A 14,933-nucleotide genomic window follows, 5' to 3' on the forward strand; every position below is an offset into this window, starting at 1 on the left:
AACCAATGGGGTGGTGGAATATCGTCCCCGTTTGAGCAGAGACCGACGAGAATAGGTGTCAGGAGCACAAATGTACTCTTCTATTGATGTTACCAAGGGCATCTTCATTGCCGACAAATCCAAGACAGTCCAGTCCAGTACTGTATGAAGGATCTGTTCGGCACCAATGACTGGAACGAGGTGACGAGTGCCTTACAGACCACGAACAAGAAACTGACGCACTTTCAAAGGGTAATCCCTTCCCTATTCTTCTCAACGACTACTTGTACCCAATGCTGATATTTCATGACAATAGTGGAGCGATGTTGCCTTCGCACAATGGGTAAGTTTTTGTATCGGCCACGCCAACATCGTCGGCATCATCCTCATTATTAATCAAATCCACAGACGGATGCATGCGCCACAAAATCGGGCCATGTACGCAACCTGAACTACTTTATCCGGTCTTGGATTACGAACAAGGAGACGGTGGAGATAGTGAACCAGGCCGTAATCAACAAGTTTGGCCCATCCCCAACGATCGGCAAGTGGAACACCGGTCTTCTGTCCTTCGCGCAGGGAGAGGAAGGGTTCGACTCCATCATGGGTAGCCCGAACGGCCGTGGTTGCGCCTGGTTCCTGATCTCGCATAAGGGAGCACTGGGCGAGAGGACTATCACACAAATCGAAGTGTTTACCGGCGTTCTCGCCTATACTGTTGTTGGCACCACATATAATGAAGAAACAGTACAAGCCTCGAAGCTTTTTCTTTTGTTCCACGTACAAGATGTCTGAGCGGCGGATGCAGTGGGATTACCGTCAAGATAGGAGTAAGGGCATATTACTGCGGGTAGAAAGCGATGGGGCGTCTTGAGTGGGCAAGGTACGACCGGTTCGTATATAATTTGATGGACTATTGAAAATGAAGGGTTACTGCCTGTATTGAAGGTTGACCTATTGTGATTGTGACCGTTATTGTCGCGGCCCACTTGCCAAAAGAGTATGAATATTAGATAGAGGTGGAAGAAGCGGGTTAAGGGGGTGGTTGGTATCATTAGCCACGAAGCGGCTGTGCTACGTGGGGGGCGGGCTTCTAGTTCAATTACATGGTCGTCCAGTTACGGCCGTTGTTGGAACCTTCAAGTCATGTTGGTACTTACCTGCTCGTAGCGGTACGTGTAAACGCCATGAATGCATCCTTCCAACGCTTTGGTGGGACGCTGACGGGTATGTACCTATAACTCACTAAAATGCACTGTGTAGGAAGCCCCACAGTACTGTCCTTTAGACGGTTATTTCTCACATATCCATCGTGGACGCTGAACCTGGATTTTACTGTACATTTGTAGCCGATATGTAAGTTCTTGAACTTGCAGCAGGAAGATTGGACAGTGGGAGTACAGAGTCAGGAGAGAAGCAATGGCGCACTAGCTACAGTAGCGGGCCAGCTCTCCCCTAGAAAGCAGCGTGGAGCTGGTTCCCGACCCCCGCCATTAGAGCCAACAGTAGGCCAACAGGTGCGGGCAACTATAGAAGCCAGGACCGGAAACCGCCCACGAGAACATTCGAGACCTCGACAGAATGCAGCAGAAAGAGAGCTGTTGCTAGATGGCACTGACTCCTAAGTGACACCGTCCCTCTGCGCCGGAACGGTACAAGCGGAGCAGTGGGAGCTTGGCCAAAAGGGGACGTGTACTAATATATTGATATATATATTTTCGCCATTCTACATGTGTGTTTGCGACATTTGAAGTTCAGTCACTGCAGATGGGTTTATAAATTACACCATGGGAAACCAATCGGCTCCACTAGATCTACCTTACTACCCTTTGACGGTCCCGTCTAGCGGACCCAATGATAACATCATAATTGGGTTGTTGATAGGTCTCCTTGTTGGAGTCGCTACCTTAGTTCTGTTAACGGGCGCAATTCTGGTCTCTGTTATTCTGAAGAACGCCAAGCGTCAAACCGATACAAACGCGTGCAATGTAGAGCAATCCATCGATACACCTCAGACAAAAGCGCAAAACGTACAATCTGTAATGCCAGTTCAGTGGCCGTCCGACAACGTACACCCATTGTGGAGAGGCGACGTTCAAGTACAAGGACTGAATAGTAACTCAATCAACAAAGCCACCGGACCCAGTGAAGTGCCTCGTGTCTTAACTCCCGGTCGATGGGCACCCGCAGAAGCTGAGACTCGGCCGCTGCAATCTCATGTAGAAAGGTGGCAGTATGTCCCGAAAGATGGGAATGAGGATTTTCCGGTTCGTTAGCTTTCGCATAGAGGCATAGATAAGTCCTAGGCGAACCGGCAAAGGTACTAGGACCAATTAAGCGTATAGACGAGGATCCAATCTTTAGAGAAGGATCTTGAGGGAGATGCACAAACCGTATGGTATGCCGCCGTTAGAGCATGTATAATTTGTGCACTTTTCCATTAAAGCCCTGTAGACTACTCAACTGCAATTCTGGTTGCCTCATCAGCACCCATGGAGGAGGCCACGATTCTTTTCGAAAGCAGTTTCATGCATCCAAGTATTACTACCATTTCACAAATCAGAGGGCGCCCGTTTCACAAAAATAGACTAGCAATTCAATGAACCATCTTATTAGACATGCATTTATACGACCTTTACTGTATGCAAGACTGTATATTTCTTTTCCGTATGCTAAGTGCAAGATGCCGTACAAAACGACTCTCTATGTTCCTGTCCCCCAAAATAACATCGCAATCACATCCGCTGGGTTGGTGCATAACCATAGCCAAATCTTCAACAAACATTGGTAACCGACCCGATATGCACATGTCGTTGACGTTCGGGTGTTGGCCGGGATGCTATCTCGGCATTATGTCGCGCAACTGCCAAGTTTCGATGCAGCTGTTCCTCTATGTCTTGCCGAGTGAGTTCTTTGCTGTCCGCTCCATCATACAGTTGTACGTATTTCGGGCAGGCATGATTACGTGAGCGAGAACAAACATCTCGAGGTGCTTGTCTCTCATTCCTAGGTGGGATATCTACAAGAACATAACGAACAGAACTGCGTCGATGGTACGGGTACATTCTGCGGATCCGACGTTCCGAGTAATGTTTTCGCTTGGGTCGACTAGAGCTCCGAGTTCTTGGCATGGACTTGTAACAGTTGCTAACTGCGTATTTCTCGTCTATTGTAAAGCGAGGACTCATCCCAAGGCGGCTTGATACAACCCCCATCGATCCTGTGCTAACCGGTTTGCGTATACATATCCGAATGAAGTTTTGAGCCAACGATATCTATGTATATAAACAAACAACAAGGTAATATTTAAGGGTCTTTTACTATTACACCATTAACCGCTCTAGGTAGGTATTCGCGTGAGACGGCACACCATAGGACCATTACAGGACCAATTCAGTTGACCACGTGGAAAGAAAGTACTCCTGTGGTAGCCACAGATATTCTGACTCGGGCCAGATTCGACCAGCTTCAGACTAGGTCTCGCAATAGTTTGGCATCTTTGCGCTTCACCTGAGGCGCTCCCTTCATCTAATGTTGTTGCCAATTTCGCATCTAACGAAGCGAGCCTTGAGCATCTGCGAGCTCTTATCGGATGCAGCAGAACAAAATACTGGATAGTTCCTTTTCCGGTGTGAATCGGCCGTTTACGCCGGAACGGTAAAAGCGTAACAGTTGGGAATTCTGGCTCTTATGAGCAGGGGAACTAGAATAGACATGGGAAAGGAACCCTAAAGTGTTTCTTTATAAGCGGGCAGATGGGTATGTAATCTGAGAGAGCCATAACGGAGCATGAGTGCCACCGATAACGAAATCAATAGAAACACGTGGGAGATCACGATACAGCCTCTGGTACAATCGTATTGTTGTCTTAGAGCATTCATGGTTTGGGGTTATGCCTACGTCGTTAATGCTATTAAAATAAAGGATAATTGGATCTAGCTAGTACAATACTAACGGCGGGAATTGGCCTTCGTCATGCCCATATATATTTATATACATTAACCTAGCTCATCGATAAGCCGGGAACCAAGATCTAAAAAATATAATGATGGCATCAAGTCAGACCACTCGAGAAGCGACACAATGGGCGCCGTTAGGAGTTCTCAGTGCAGCCATGCACGAGTTCGCAGTCCACCTCCATAATGGCCAGGCTCAGGCCCAAAGGCTAGCCGCGGAGAATGTTCAGCTGCAGATCAAGTTAGCGGAGCTTTTGAAGCAAAGAGCTGAGATGCAGGCATCTCGTGATCTTCAGGAGCAAGTGTTGGAAACCCAGACCGATCTCATCAGTGCTCTAGAGAGAGAACAGCGCGGTTATAGCCCGCTTCAGTCACCTACAGACTACCTGCCCCAGCCACTATCGCCAATACTCGAGTCCAACCTATCGACACCGGTATGCATGACAGAGACTACCGTGTGCGATGTGGCTATGGGAAATGTGTCAGTCTTGGCACAATACGGCGAGGAGCCAACCAACCCCGAGACGGCGAAGCGGCCAGCAAACGATGATGCGGCTGGAACGGCGAAACGAAGAAGCCCGGTGGAAAACTGGCCCTTATCTGGATGAGTTGAGTGTTCCTTGATTGCATGAGCCCGTTGGTGGGCAAACAGCCGGCAGTCTTCACTCAGACATTGTTCGTTAAATAGGAGAATTCATGATCCAAGGGCCCTGGACTTCTATTCCTGAAGTATAAAAGAAGTGAGGTTTTCATAGGCTATGGTATCATAAACTCTTTGGTATATCCGGAACTATAAAAGCTTGCAGCTTTTAATGCACTCCCTTCACTCTCTTTTTATCACGGACACACATCAAAGGATATGCACTAGTCTAATTAAGAATCCGAATCGGTTGATGAACCAATTGTTCCTTTACGGTTCAAGGTGTGGAAGACCTGAGCACTTCGGGGATTTGTGATTCGTGCAACACGTCCAGTTAACACATGCCTATCATGCCATACCGCCACTTCAAGTCGTAAAGCCGTCTCTTGCTCTGCAGCTAGCAAATATTATATGCAGGCTCTAGTATTTAGAACCAGGGGCCTCATAGGCTAGTCAGCGACGGCAAGCGTAAGAAACTAGAGAGTCCCGATGGTCTGCAAACCTATGTTAGCGAAATTTGTCAACTGCACAATTTCCCGGTTAGATGCAGTGCGTGACGGCCGCTACGCAAGAGCGCTGAGACGGTTGGTCAAAAGACGACGGGCGACAGCAGAAGCTCGCCCCTATCTCGTGGCGATGGTCGGGCTTGCCGACTCATATCTGTACTTAGGCGGCAAGTTGTGTTATGTATTCGAGGATAAGGTACAAAGATGGCTGAGAATTTTGGATCTACACAACCCGTCCGGCCGAGAAACTGTAGTTGACATCCCCAAACTTACAGCCGAAGCTGTCCCGCACTCCGAAAATTGCCTCAAATACACGTTTCACGTCATTCATAGTGCCGAAAGAATTACAAGCTGCCTCTTCTCCTTCGCCCTACTGGATCCGGAAGACTGGCTCTTGATTCTCAACACAGAAACACAAGAGCTAATCAGGGTAATTCTTCTCGAGTCTACAGCAAGATTATTTGTCCGAAACAGCAAATCTTATCTCTACTATGGTACCCATTCCGAGTATGGGCCTGATGGTTTTCGAAAATGGGTCCTTCGCTTCTTCGATCTCACTCAGCGCCATCTGTCGGGAAGTAAAATTCATCTATCCAACGTTGTCGGTTACGAGATCGATTCCACTGTCTGTTTTGAGATTATTGACGGATATCTCCATGGACTGTCGTACCAAACAGCCTTCGAAGTAGAAGAGATTGACTGGACATCTTGCTACTACTGCTTTCGTTTTCGCCTCGACGAACCAGACCCTGAAAAAACACAGATTATGACGAAACGGGATAGCTGGCGAAGGCAACACGATGAGGCCCTATAGACGATCGATGGGGCTTTTTGAAGCTCGAGAAGGACAAACAACAGGGCAAGTGAGAATCGTAGAATCCCACAAGGAATGGTTGACCGGACAGTTTGGAAACCGACGAAGTTATTATACAACCAACGTTGTTTTTCGAGACGAATGGAAGAGGTCAGCCGACGAGGAAGTAGAAAACAACATTGAAAACAATCTCCCCGACGACCCCTTGACAAGGCTGCTCGAGTCGAGCAGCAACCCGAACTACATGCGCCCGACACTACGACCGCCTCGCGGTGTCCACGTTGGGGATGGTGGTACGATATTCGGCCTAAGTAAAACTCACCTCCGTTCTTAATTCTATTCTTGTGGGACATTCCTCGACCTGGGTCCATCCACCGCGCTTCCCACAACTACAGTAGGCGGTGGATACTGCTTTTCCTACGTTATTAAAGGGGGTCAACAAGTTTGGCGCGTAATGGAGGGCCGGAGGAATTCGTACAACTTCGCCTAATGTTAAGGGTAACATGTCCCTGTGAGATACGAAGAGATACTGCTTGCGCCTGCGGGGTACTTTGATGTAGACGTATACCTCTGCTCCGTGTTGTCGCTAAAATTTTTGGCTCTTTCTCACACACGTTTTCCATCCTTTCGCTATGTTCTCGCTGCTTCTATCCCTCTTCCTACGCGGTGACAGTCCGTCCGGGCCCAGGATGTTTCTCGGTACGTTTTCCACGCGCTCTTGGGACGTTCGTTTTCCTTTAGTAGGAGACATGCTTCTAGTAGGGGGTAGTAAAAGGAATATTCTGCTCTATCAGCAGCTACCAAATAACTGTTACGTATATTTGTATTGGCACACCTCATCCTCTGTCTTTAGTTGCGTTCGTGCTGTTATGTTCGTCCCGACCCTTTAACTTTTCCATATCTGCGCTTTCCGTGACACGATGGCTTCTCACGGACACTTTTGGCACCGGCCATGTTCAATGCCACACCTCCCTGTGGCCTCAACTTTAACGACAATCAGCTGAATCGGTGTGCACAGTATCGGATGCCTTCGCCAAGAAAGCAGACAAAGGCACCTATCTGAGCTACAAAGAGCCCACTTTCGCCGCGGCTTGTGTGACTGCGTAAAGCGGATGAGGTGGATTTCCGGCGTCCGAATAAGGGATCAGCCTCCTGGTGAAGAACAGGGTTATCATGTGGAGCTCCAGGAACGGGACGTCACTAAACGGTGGAAGCAGTTCATGGCCCTGGGTGCACTTGCGACAACGAGAAGAAGTGGACATAGGCCGTACCGGACAAGACGTACGTTTCGCGTCCCCCAGGCCAGTTCTCCTATAAAACTGGCGCCTGGTGTTCCCGTCCGCTTCTGCTGCCTCGCTCGCTTTGATCATTTTGAACGGCGGATCGGCAGTTTTCCGTCCTACAGTAGCCTTTGCATCTTATACTCCTGTATGCAAACAAAGGGCACGCGGTGGACGATAAGGACCCATGCCCTGTGGGGGAGGGTTCCAGTTCCTAAATGAACCATAGCTTCATGCCATGATATCTATACAGAGAGTCGTGCAACAATGACCCTATGGAGGCATTGTTACAGACTATTGATTTCACACCTGTTCCCAGTGAGCAACCACCCAGGTATGTTGGGTTGCTAGTGACTCGAAACACTTGCACAGCGATCTAATTGTAGGCCCCCACAGCAAACACTCAACTAGCGATAACGCTCTGGTTTACAGCCTCCCAGATAACGCCCCCACTTTTCGAGCTTCTATCCACCGTTCCCCGGAGCATACTAAATCTGATGCCCAGGATTATCAGTCATACAAAGAAGCCGTGCCCCAGCTGGATGGGCTTTTCCATTGCCCTTGGGAGCACCACTCTTCATGCAAACATCAGCCAGTGAGGTTGAAGTGTGATTATGAGTAGGTTTTCCTGGGTTTTTGCTTCTTCCGATTCGCCTCTAACCAAAATTCCAGCAAATTCGTCGACTCACACCTGAAGCCGTATCGATGCAAGATTGAGTCGTGCGAAAACGCCCGCTTCTCCTCGACTGCTTGTCTCCTTCGACATGAGCGGGAAGCCCACGCCATGCATGGTCATGGAGACAAGCCCTATGCTTGCCCTTACGAAGGCTGTGACCGTGCCCTGCCTAAGAACGGATTCTCCCGAAAGTGGAACTTAAGAGATCACATGAGACGTATCCACAGCGACCACGGGGCGTCAGCCAACTCCCACATTGGCTCGTCCTCTTCTGTAAGGGACTCAACCGCTGACCCGGTCAAGAGCCGGAAAATGGATCACAGCCGTTCTTCACGGCCCTTGAGCCACAGTCGCAAGCTGCCCTTGGGGCCAGAACAGACCGATTATGCTTTGGAGGCTACTAGAATCGCCAAGCAGGCTCTCAGTGATCGGTGGTACGAGCACCGTTCTGCGATGCAGCAATACCTTCAACACTATAATAACCCTACCGATTTCGACACCTTGAGCTAGAGTCCATTTTGTTGCCATGGCAAAAATCATACGCAATTTGAAGAAAACCAAGGGCTCGCTTCGTCGGTCTCGAAAAACCCGGACTGGTTAAACTAAAAATACGGGGCTTTTTGCCCAACCGGTATCTGGCTTGCTGTAACTGGCTTGACGTTCTGTAAAACAAAATTCATTCTCATTCGTTCCGCCATGATATAAGTTCAGCTATGTGGAGAATTTTATCAGAATATCAGACGCTTTCAGATGGACAGGAATGTCGAACTTGAAAATCTGCTGTTTTGATCTTTTGGAAAAGGCAATGCTATCGCTTGTTCTTAGTGTCGTAGTCTCGGTGGTCTCTCCTCGGCGAAGTGGTGTTCTTGGTGTACTGGTCTCGTCTGATTCTTTGGTCACGGTGTCTTTGGGAAGCCAGGCTCTCTGGATGGAGTTCCTCGGCACATTGTTCTTGTGATTGAGCGACAAGCTCAAGAGCCAGATCCACCTAAAGGTGAAAGAAAAATGGAAGCAGCTGTGGGACCTCGAGGAGCAGAATGAAGACCGCGGCCGGCGTGTTCACGGCCTGGGGACGCAGTACCGATTGCTGGCTAGAAAGCCGCCGAAGTTTGCGATGAAGCCCTTCGACTACTCTGGATTCCCTCGGAGCGTCACGTCCGCGTACATCCAACTACGCACAGGTATTGGACACATAGCAACGTACCTAAAGCTCATAGGGAAAACGTACGTAGACATCTGTAGGTATTGCGGAAGAACGAGCCAGACGACAACGCATCTCCTACTCTACTGTCGGCACTTCAGCAGGCAGCGAATGCAGCTACGGAGGCAGCTCATGGGGCTCCCTCTCACAACTAGCGTTCTTTTCACCACCATGCGTGGAAGGGGGGCTCTGCTCTCGTTTCTACGGCACGTATCCGTCTCGGGGCGATCCCAACAGGGTCAACCTCACCGAACTCGCGGCCGTCGCGCTGCTTAGCTTCCAGGCCGCGAGCTAAATCGTCAACAGCCACGGCTTGGGAGTCAGCGAGGTTCCGACAGTCGTCATCACGACCCTGATGTGTGACCTGGTGAGCGACGAGCAGCTCCTGGTCGGGCTGAGTAAGAACGGCAAGCGCAACCGTCGGGCCATCGCGTACGTCCTCACGCTGGTGGGGGCTATCTGCGGAGGGTGGGTCTCCAAAGCAACTCACCAGGTCGGACCTTGCCTTTGGCTTGTTGCAGCTATCAAGGCAACCCTCACCTTGTACTGGATTGGTTGGATTCCGCTTCTGAAGTTGATGCGCCTAATGTTGTATTCCATGGCGTGTTAGCCGAGAACAAAGACCGCTTGCTGGGGGACGGGCCGGATATGGACTTGCTCTGGGTGTGCGAACGAGATGGTTCTGTGGCTGTTTGGCTGGAGGGCCAGCAGCGGCCCGCAATCAGGGAGGGCAAATCAGATCATAATATGGATGCGGTGATAGGGCACTATGATACCAGAAGTGGGGTCCTATACTACTCTGTAAAGTGGATTGGGTACGAATGCCCAACCTGGGAGTCGGAGCAGGATCTAGACCAGTATGCTGCTTTCCTGGACCACTACTGGGCTACTTTGCAGCATCAAAACCGATTCGATTGAGCGGCTTTGTGTCTGGGGTAGGGGGATGGAGTACTCTGAGGCGGAAGCACTCCGAGCTGCAACCAGCTTTGGTCCATGAAGTGTTCTAAGGACACCAAGGTACCCGCACATCTAGCCGATCAAATGTATGATTATGATCTTCTGATATTGATTCGCGTAAAAGCGGCTGGCTGGCTGTATATTTAGGGAGCAGTAGCCTTAGCCCTCCGCGACGTGATTCTCAAGATGTGCTTCAGCTGCGGACATCCGCCCAAACTTTGCTTGACCCGGTCACTTGACCACCATGCAGCACGCCACCGCCGTCTTGACTACACTATCGGCAGCTGCTTTGCCAATGCGCAGCGGGACGAATGCGATAGGCTGCCAGGCTGCGACCCTCGGCAACTATTCTTGGGAGATCAGGAACTTCTACCACCAGGTGTTGAATACACGGGGACATCTCAGCTTCGACCTGTCGAATCCCGTGTTGTTGCACGCATCGCAATGTAGTGCATCGGATAGCCAGCCGTTCAGCGGCTTCTATGGTACCATTCCCTATAAGTGCGCCGATGGAACAGAGGGTACTACCACGCAGACGACCTTCGACTTCAACAGTCTCAGTCGTACGCTCAATATAAACCAAACGTGGGTCTGCAGAGATTAGGACCCCCAGTGGCCGTAAGTGACCTTCGAATATCGATGAAGCTCCATTCTTACGTTGGCACAGTGTACGATTCCATGCTTACGGTTCTATCAACTTGACATTGGACTGTACAGATAAAGTCACCAACGATTGGAAGATGGATAAGCTCGGTTCTAGCCGGGAGACCAAGTGCACATCTGTGGCCGTGCTCTTTAGGCCATATCAAATGACGGCTGTTGCTTAAGTAGCGTTATATATTTTAGAATGCAGCAGTAGAGGCTCGAAAACTACGACTCGATAACTGGGTCTGGGGAACAGAGTATCTTGATGAACTTCCAAAGCTCCATGGCTGCTCTCCCAATAGAGTATCTCAGTCCGTCACCGGGGACCAGGGATCAATTAGGTCCCAGATTGTCCGATTATTCATCGCTGCCATTCTGATACCGGATTGCCCAAATCGCGATCAAAAGGTCTTCTAGTCCATAGCCAACAGAGATGACCTAATTTGTCAGATTATTCATTTTCATATGGGATAGAACACCACTCACCAGTAGCATGTAAAGCCTAAGTACAGGAAGAAGACGCCAGTCTTTGGCACACGATATACCTATAGCACCGGCTAGGACCATTATCGAAAGAAGAAACGCCTCCATGAAGACGCAGCCCTTCGTCCGGTGCTTTTTCTGAGAGTACACCATCCATTCACACGCTACCCATAACCGAAATATGGCTGCGGATACGAGCATGACGGTGCTTCCGTGGTAGGCATGGACACCTGCGATGATGACGCCCCCAAAAAGGAAGAAGTCATGGCTATCGGCAAACCCACAGCTAGCCGGAGCAGATGTAATGATCCATGCACTGATGGCCACATCCTGCTCATCCGGAAGCAATAGAGACGTCAGCATCGATGGTAAACTCTACCCGTCGGCCAATGTACCTGACTTATCATGCTTACTGCTACGATGGAACCAAGCAGATATACCGTCCAAATGTTGGTTTCGACAAAGACTGTGAGCGTAGCGAACACAACCACGACCGCGAATGACAGAACGATCTGGCTGACTGAAAGAAATAGAAGCTCGAGGCGGAACTTTACACAGAGCAGCTGGCAAGCCTTCAGCGGCTGTGCTACTCGTCGATGGTTATAAAGCACACCGAACGCATGGAGCAGCGTGGCCAGCACACTCAGTCCGGCAGGAACAAAGCGCAGGTCGTAGAGTAGGCTCATCGTAGCCTGGGAGCTGTTTATAGCTGGCCAGTTTTTGAAGAGGCGGTACAGGAAGGAAGTAAAAGAATGGATAAGAGATTCGGGCTGCCGTACTTATATTAGACCAGACTTAAGATCCTGACGGCCAGTTAGGTTGATGCATGCGCTATGGATTAGCCATGGTGCTTGGAATAGCACTGGTAGCTTGTCGAGATCTCCAAGTGCTGCAGTGGTCATGCATATCTCTGCCGTTTGTCCTCTCCATACAAGGCCTGGCTCGCCTCTCGCTTGCCATTGTGTCCCTCGCGACTGTCCATCACGGCCGACTCTGCCAACACCATCAACGGACTGATCCGGGGAACAACGGGAGTCGACTGCCATGCGTGCACCAACGAGCATCTGTGGGCTGAAATGGTACCGTCGTAGGGTGGCAATTCATATGTTGGCGACAGTGGCGCAACCCGGCCTGCAATAGTCGTCTTCTTTCCCAGGGTGTTGATGAGCTCTTGTTGCGTATGTATTGCATGGGATTGCAGTGCATACGTCGTCTGCATGTTCGTAAGGCGCGCCGAAAGCTCTGCGACAATGGCATGAAGCATACGGATCTCTTCGCTCAACTCCATGGCGCATGCGCAGACCTGACGTCGTGTCTTTGCATCGTGTGCCGAAGTTATGGAGACACCGAAAGGGGCTGTAGAGAGAAGGGAGAGGGTGTGGTTATCCATCATTGTGGCATATATTGTTTCGCGGCTTTGAAGGTAGAACGGAGATCAGGTGGTAAGAGTCTGTAAACGGCTGCTGCGAACTGGAAAGGGATGATGGCGGGTTTGGATGGAAATATCTTCAATAGATGACTCACCTGCGTCACGTGTCTGCCACGCACCAGTTGTACGGCTGCTATCACACGGTCGCATTCTGCGGCGACCGCACTACCGACAGCCAGTTGTGATGCAGTCCCATAAGCACGGAAGCGGTCGATGTCGTCCTTTTGCTTCGGCTGTGCTGTCGGGGGTGTGTTTGCGTGTACCAGGATAAGCAGGCATGGACTGTGCCGCAGAAGCCATATGTTCGGCGTCTACATTTGTCGCTCTCGGTGGGAGTCGAAGGAGGCGGGCGACTCAAGTAAAACAGTACCGGCGCCTGGTGGAGTCCCCATCTGGCTTTAAATCCGCCGCTGTTCGCTGACTTTCGTTATTTGGAGCGGCGGATCAGCAACTCTGCCTCCTGAGATCCGCATCTACCATATCGTAGCCTGTGCATCTGACATTTCTGTTAGCCAGCAAATGACACTCGCAAAGTGGACGTAGTAGGATTAAGATGCTTTAAACCGCTACAAAGAAGCATTCTGCTATCCGCAGATAATATTAGCGACACAGAACGGCCTTACATAGTTGGCACTGCCAACTACCACGCCAGTCTCTGTTTTATGAATGTATCTTGAGGTACTGTACAGTACAAAGTCAATAGAGCCAGAGTAGCTTCAGCTAGCACGGTCAGAAATAGACGCAAAAAGTATGCTTCATTGTAGGGTTACGGGTAGGTACGATCCAGAGGAGCAAGATTGGAGGTACAGACCTAAAATGCTACTTTGTAGCTAAGAGCTGCGCCCCTATAACTATATCATCATTTGTCCAACCTTTCTCAAACGAGTCATGACTTCATCCCTTGTGTAAGGCCCTGAGGCAGATGACCTGAACTCGAGCGGTGCTGGGCAACCCTGGTCCAACGCAGTCAACTTAGCAACCACCGAATCGTTATTGTTGGCTTGCTGAACGGCATACTGATGAAAGTCGACGGCGTTCTTGTGCTTCTTCCGCGAGGAGTTCCTCGAACACGCTCTACCGTGGCCTGTAAAAACCGCCATTCAGCGGATCTACTCCCAATTCAAGTTGATCACCAAGAGCCATGAAAGAGTTGGACACCATCACGGGTTCCGCACCCATGACCTATGATGTGTTTTGTTCAGAAAACCTCAACGGATACTTTCCTGTTGATGTGAAATCTGAATATTCTTCTCCAATGGTTTGCGACAACGATTTCGACTTCACCCATGTATTTGGAGGCCCTGTACACCAGCCCGCCGCCCTTCTCGAGCCTAGAGGCCCCTATGATTGGCAACAATACCCGTTACTTGATCCCGTGGCACAGCTGTCTCTTATTCGAACGCTATCACCCAGGGTGGTCGCCCAAGGCTATGAGCGATTTTCACTACGGCCAGGAATGGCCGACAGCCACGCCATGGACGCTCACGGTATAGCCGCTCCATCGTCCATGCGTTTCCACAGAGATATGAAGGCCGATTCGCCGGCTTCTGACCTACGAAGCAACGTGAAGGAGGTAGGCTACATGGATGACGCCCAAATCTCCGTAGCCAAAATCCCGAAATCAGTTCACGTGTGTAGCTTTCCGGGATGTAAGAATAGGACGGCTTACAAGAGGCGCGAGCACCTTCAGAGATACCAGAACACGTACGACTTCGTCCGCCCTCTCCCGTAATGCCCACTGCTAACAGCCTACTGTAGGAAACATGGCCTTGGACCAGAGGCGGAGTGCGACTTCTGTGGTAGGAAATTTAACCGGAAAGACAATTGGATGCAGCACCTGAGGCTCCACACGGAGCCTAACCGCCCCGCTGCGCGGACGAACTTTCATTTTGGGGCGGTCTTGAAGTACAAGGAAGAGAGGAGCAAAATCAAGCCCCGGAAACTTCCATTGACAACACAACAGCTGGCGGAAGGTGACTTGTCCAAGCGAGTGACCAAGTCGGAGGCTTGTGCCCGCGGTTGTGGTGACAGAGGCCCCAAGAACTGCGTTGGCGGAGGTTGCGCGAACCAACAGGATCTGGACGCCTCAGAGTAGCCGTCGTTGGCTTCAGACTTGCGCGACCGAGACACATACCGAGTGCCACCCGGTGTGTACAACATCGCCTTGCTTTATAGTCTGTAACACATACCTTGGCTGCGGGAAGCTTGCCGTTTTGCGATTTACTGTTATCTACTCTGTGGGTGGAGTCGGATTTGAATGGGGGAACGGGGATAAACACAGATGTACAAGCAAAACCAGAATCAAAATCCCGCAATCACGAATGGTCTTCAGTGGGGAGCAACCTGCCTAATACGTGCTGTTGTAGA

The 14,933-nt window shown here is 50.3% G+C and overlaps 8 protein-coding genes across 8 annotated transcripts; 6 read left to right on the plus strand and 2 right to left on the minus strand.

Moving 5' to 3' along the window:
- Window positions 1-70: 70 nt before the first annotated feature.
- On the plus strand, window positions 71-774 carry PG986_014397 (uncharacterized protein; the record flags this gene model as incomplete). The annotated part of the gene is made up of 3 exons (XM_066850619.1): window positions 71-142; window positions 296-322; window positions 388-774. The coding sequence occupies 3 exons, from the start codon at window positions 71-73 to the stop codon at window positions 772-774; spliced, it is 486 nt and encodes a 161-aa protein (XP_066692857.1).
- Window positions 775-4,093: 3,319 nt separating this feature from the next.
- PG986_014398 (uncharacterized protein) lies at window positions 4,094-4,543 on the plus strand (the record flags this gene model as incomplete). Its single annotated transcript, XM_066850620.1, has 1 exon — window positions 4,094-4,543. One exon carries the CDS (start codon window positions 4,094-4,096, stop codon window positions 4,541-4,543), a length of 450 nt encoding a protein of 149 aa, XP_066692858.1.
- Window positions 4,544-5,211: 668 nt separating this feature from the next.
- Window positions 5,212-5,895, plus strand: PG986_014399 (uncharacterized protein; the record flags this gene model as incomplete). Its single annotated transcript, XM_066850621.1, has 1 exon — window positions 5,212-5,895. The coding sequence occupies one exon, from the start codon at window positions 5,212-5,214 to the stop codon at window positions 5,893-5,895; it is 684 nt and encodes a 227-aa protein (XP_066692859.1).
- Window positions 5,896-7,450: 1,555 nt separating this feature from the next.
- PG986_014400 (uncharacterized protein) lies at window positions 7,451-8,361 on the plus strand (the record flags this gene model as incomplete). The annotated part of the gene is made up of 2 exons (XM_066850622.1): window positions 7,451-7,509; window positions 7,848-8,361. 2 exons carry the CDS (start codon window positions 7,451-7,453, stop codon window positions 8,359-8,361), a joined length of 573 nt encoding a protein of 190 aa, XP_066692860.1.
- Window positions 8,362-9,215: 854 nt separating this feature from the next.
- PG986_014401 (uncharacterized protein) lies at window positions 9,216-9,652 on the minus strand (the record flags this gene model as incomplete). The annotated part of the gene is made up of 2 exons (XM_066850623.1): window positions 9,216-9,552; window positions 9,600-9,652. 2 exons carry the CDS (start codon window positions 9,650-9,652, stop codon window positions 9,216-9,218), a joined length of 390 nt encoding a protein of 129 aa, XP_066692861.1.
- Window positions 9,653-10,253: 601 nt separating this feature from the next.
- Window positions 10,254-10,836, plus strand: PG986_014402 (uncharacterized protein; the record flags this gene model as incomplete). The annotated part of the gene is made up of 2 exons (XM_066850624.1): window positions 10,254-10,594; window positions 10,677-10,836. The coding sequence occupies 2 exons, from the start codon at window positions 10,254-10,256 to the stop codon at window positions 10,834-10,836; spliced, it is 501 nt and encodes a 166-aa protein (XP_066692862.1).
- Window positions 10,837-12,035: 1,199 nt separating this feature from the next.
- On the minus strand, window positions 12,036-12,530 carry PG986_014403 (uncharacterized protein; the record flags this gene model as incomplete). The annotated part of the gene is made up of 1 exon (XM_066850625.1): window positions 12,036-12,530. The coding sequence occupies one exon, from the start codon at window positions 12,528-12,530 to the stop codon at window positions 12,036-12,038; it is 495 nt and encodes a 164-aa protein (XP_066692863.1).
- A 1,492-nt stretch (window positions 12,531-14,022) lies between these two features.
- Window positions 14,023-14,661, plus strand: PG986_014404 (C2H2 type zinc finger domain protein; the record flags this gene model as incomplete). Its single annotated transcript, XM_066850626.1, has 2 exons — window positions 14,023-14,270; window positions 14,325-14,661. The coding sequence occupies 2 exons, from the start codon at window positions 14,023-14,025 to the stop codon at window positions 14,659-14,661; spliced, it is 585 nt and encodes a 194-aa protein (XP_066692864.1).
- Window positions 14,662-14,933: the final 272 nt, after the last annotated feature.

Source organism: Apiospora aurea, assembly GCF_038362705.1.
Source record: "Apiospora aurea strain CBS 24483 chromosome Unknown utg000010l_segment0_segment0, whole genome shotgun sequence".
Classification (NCBI taxonomy): Eukaryota; Fungi; Ascomycota; class Sordariomycetes; order Amphisphaeriales; family Apiosporaceae; genus Apiospora; species Apiospora aurea.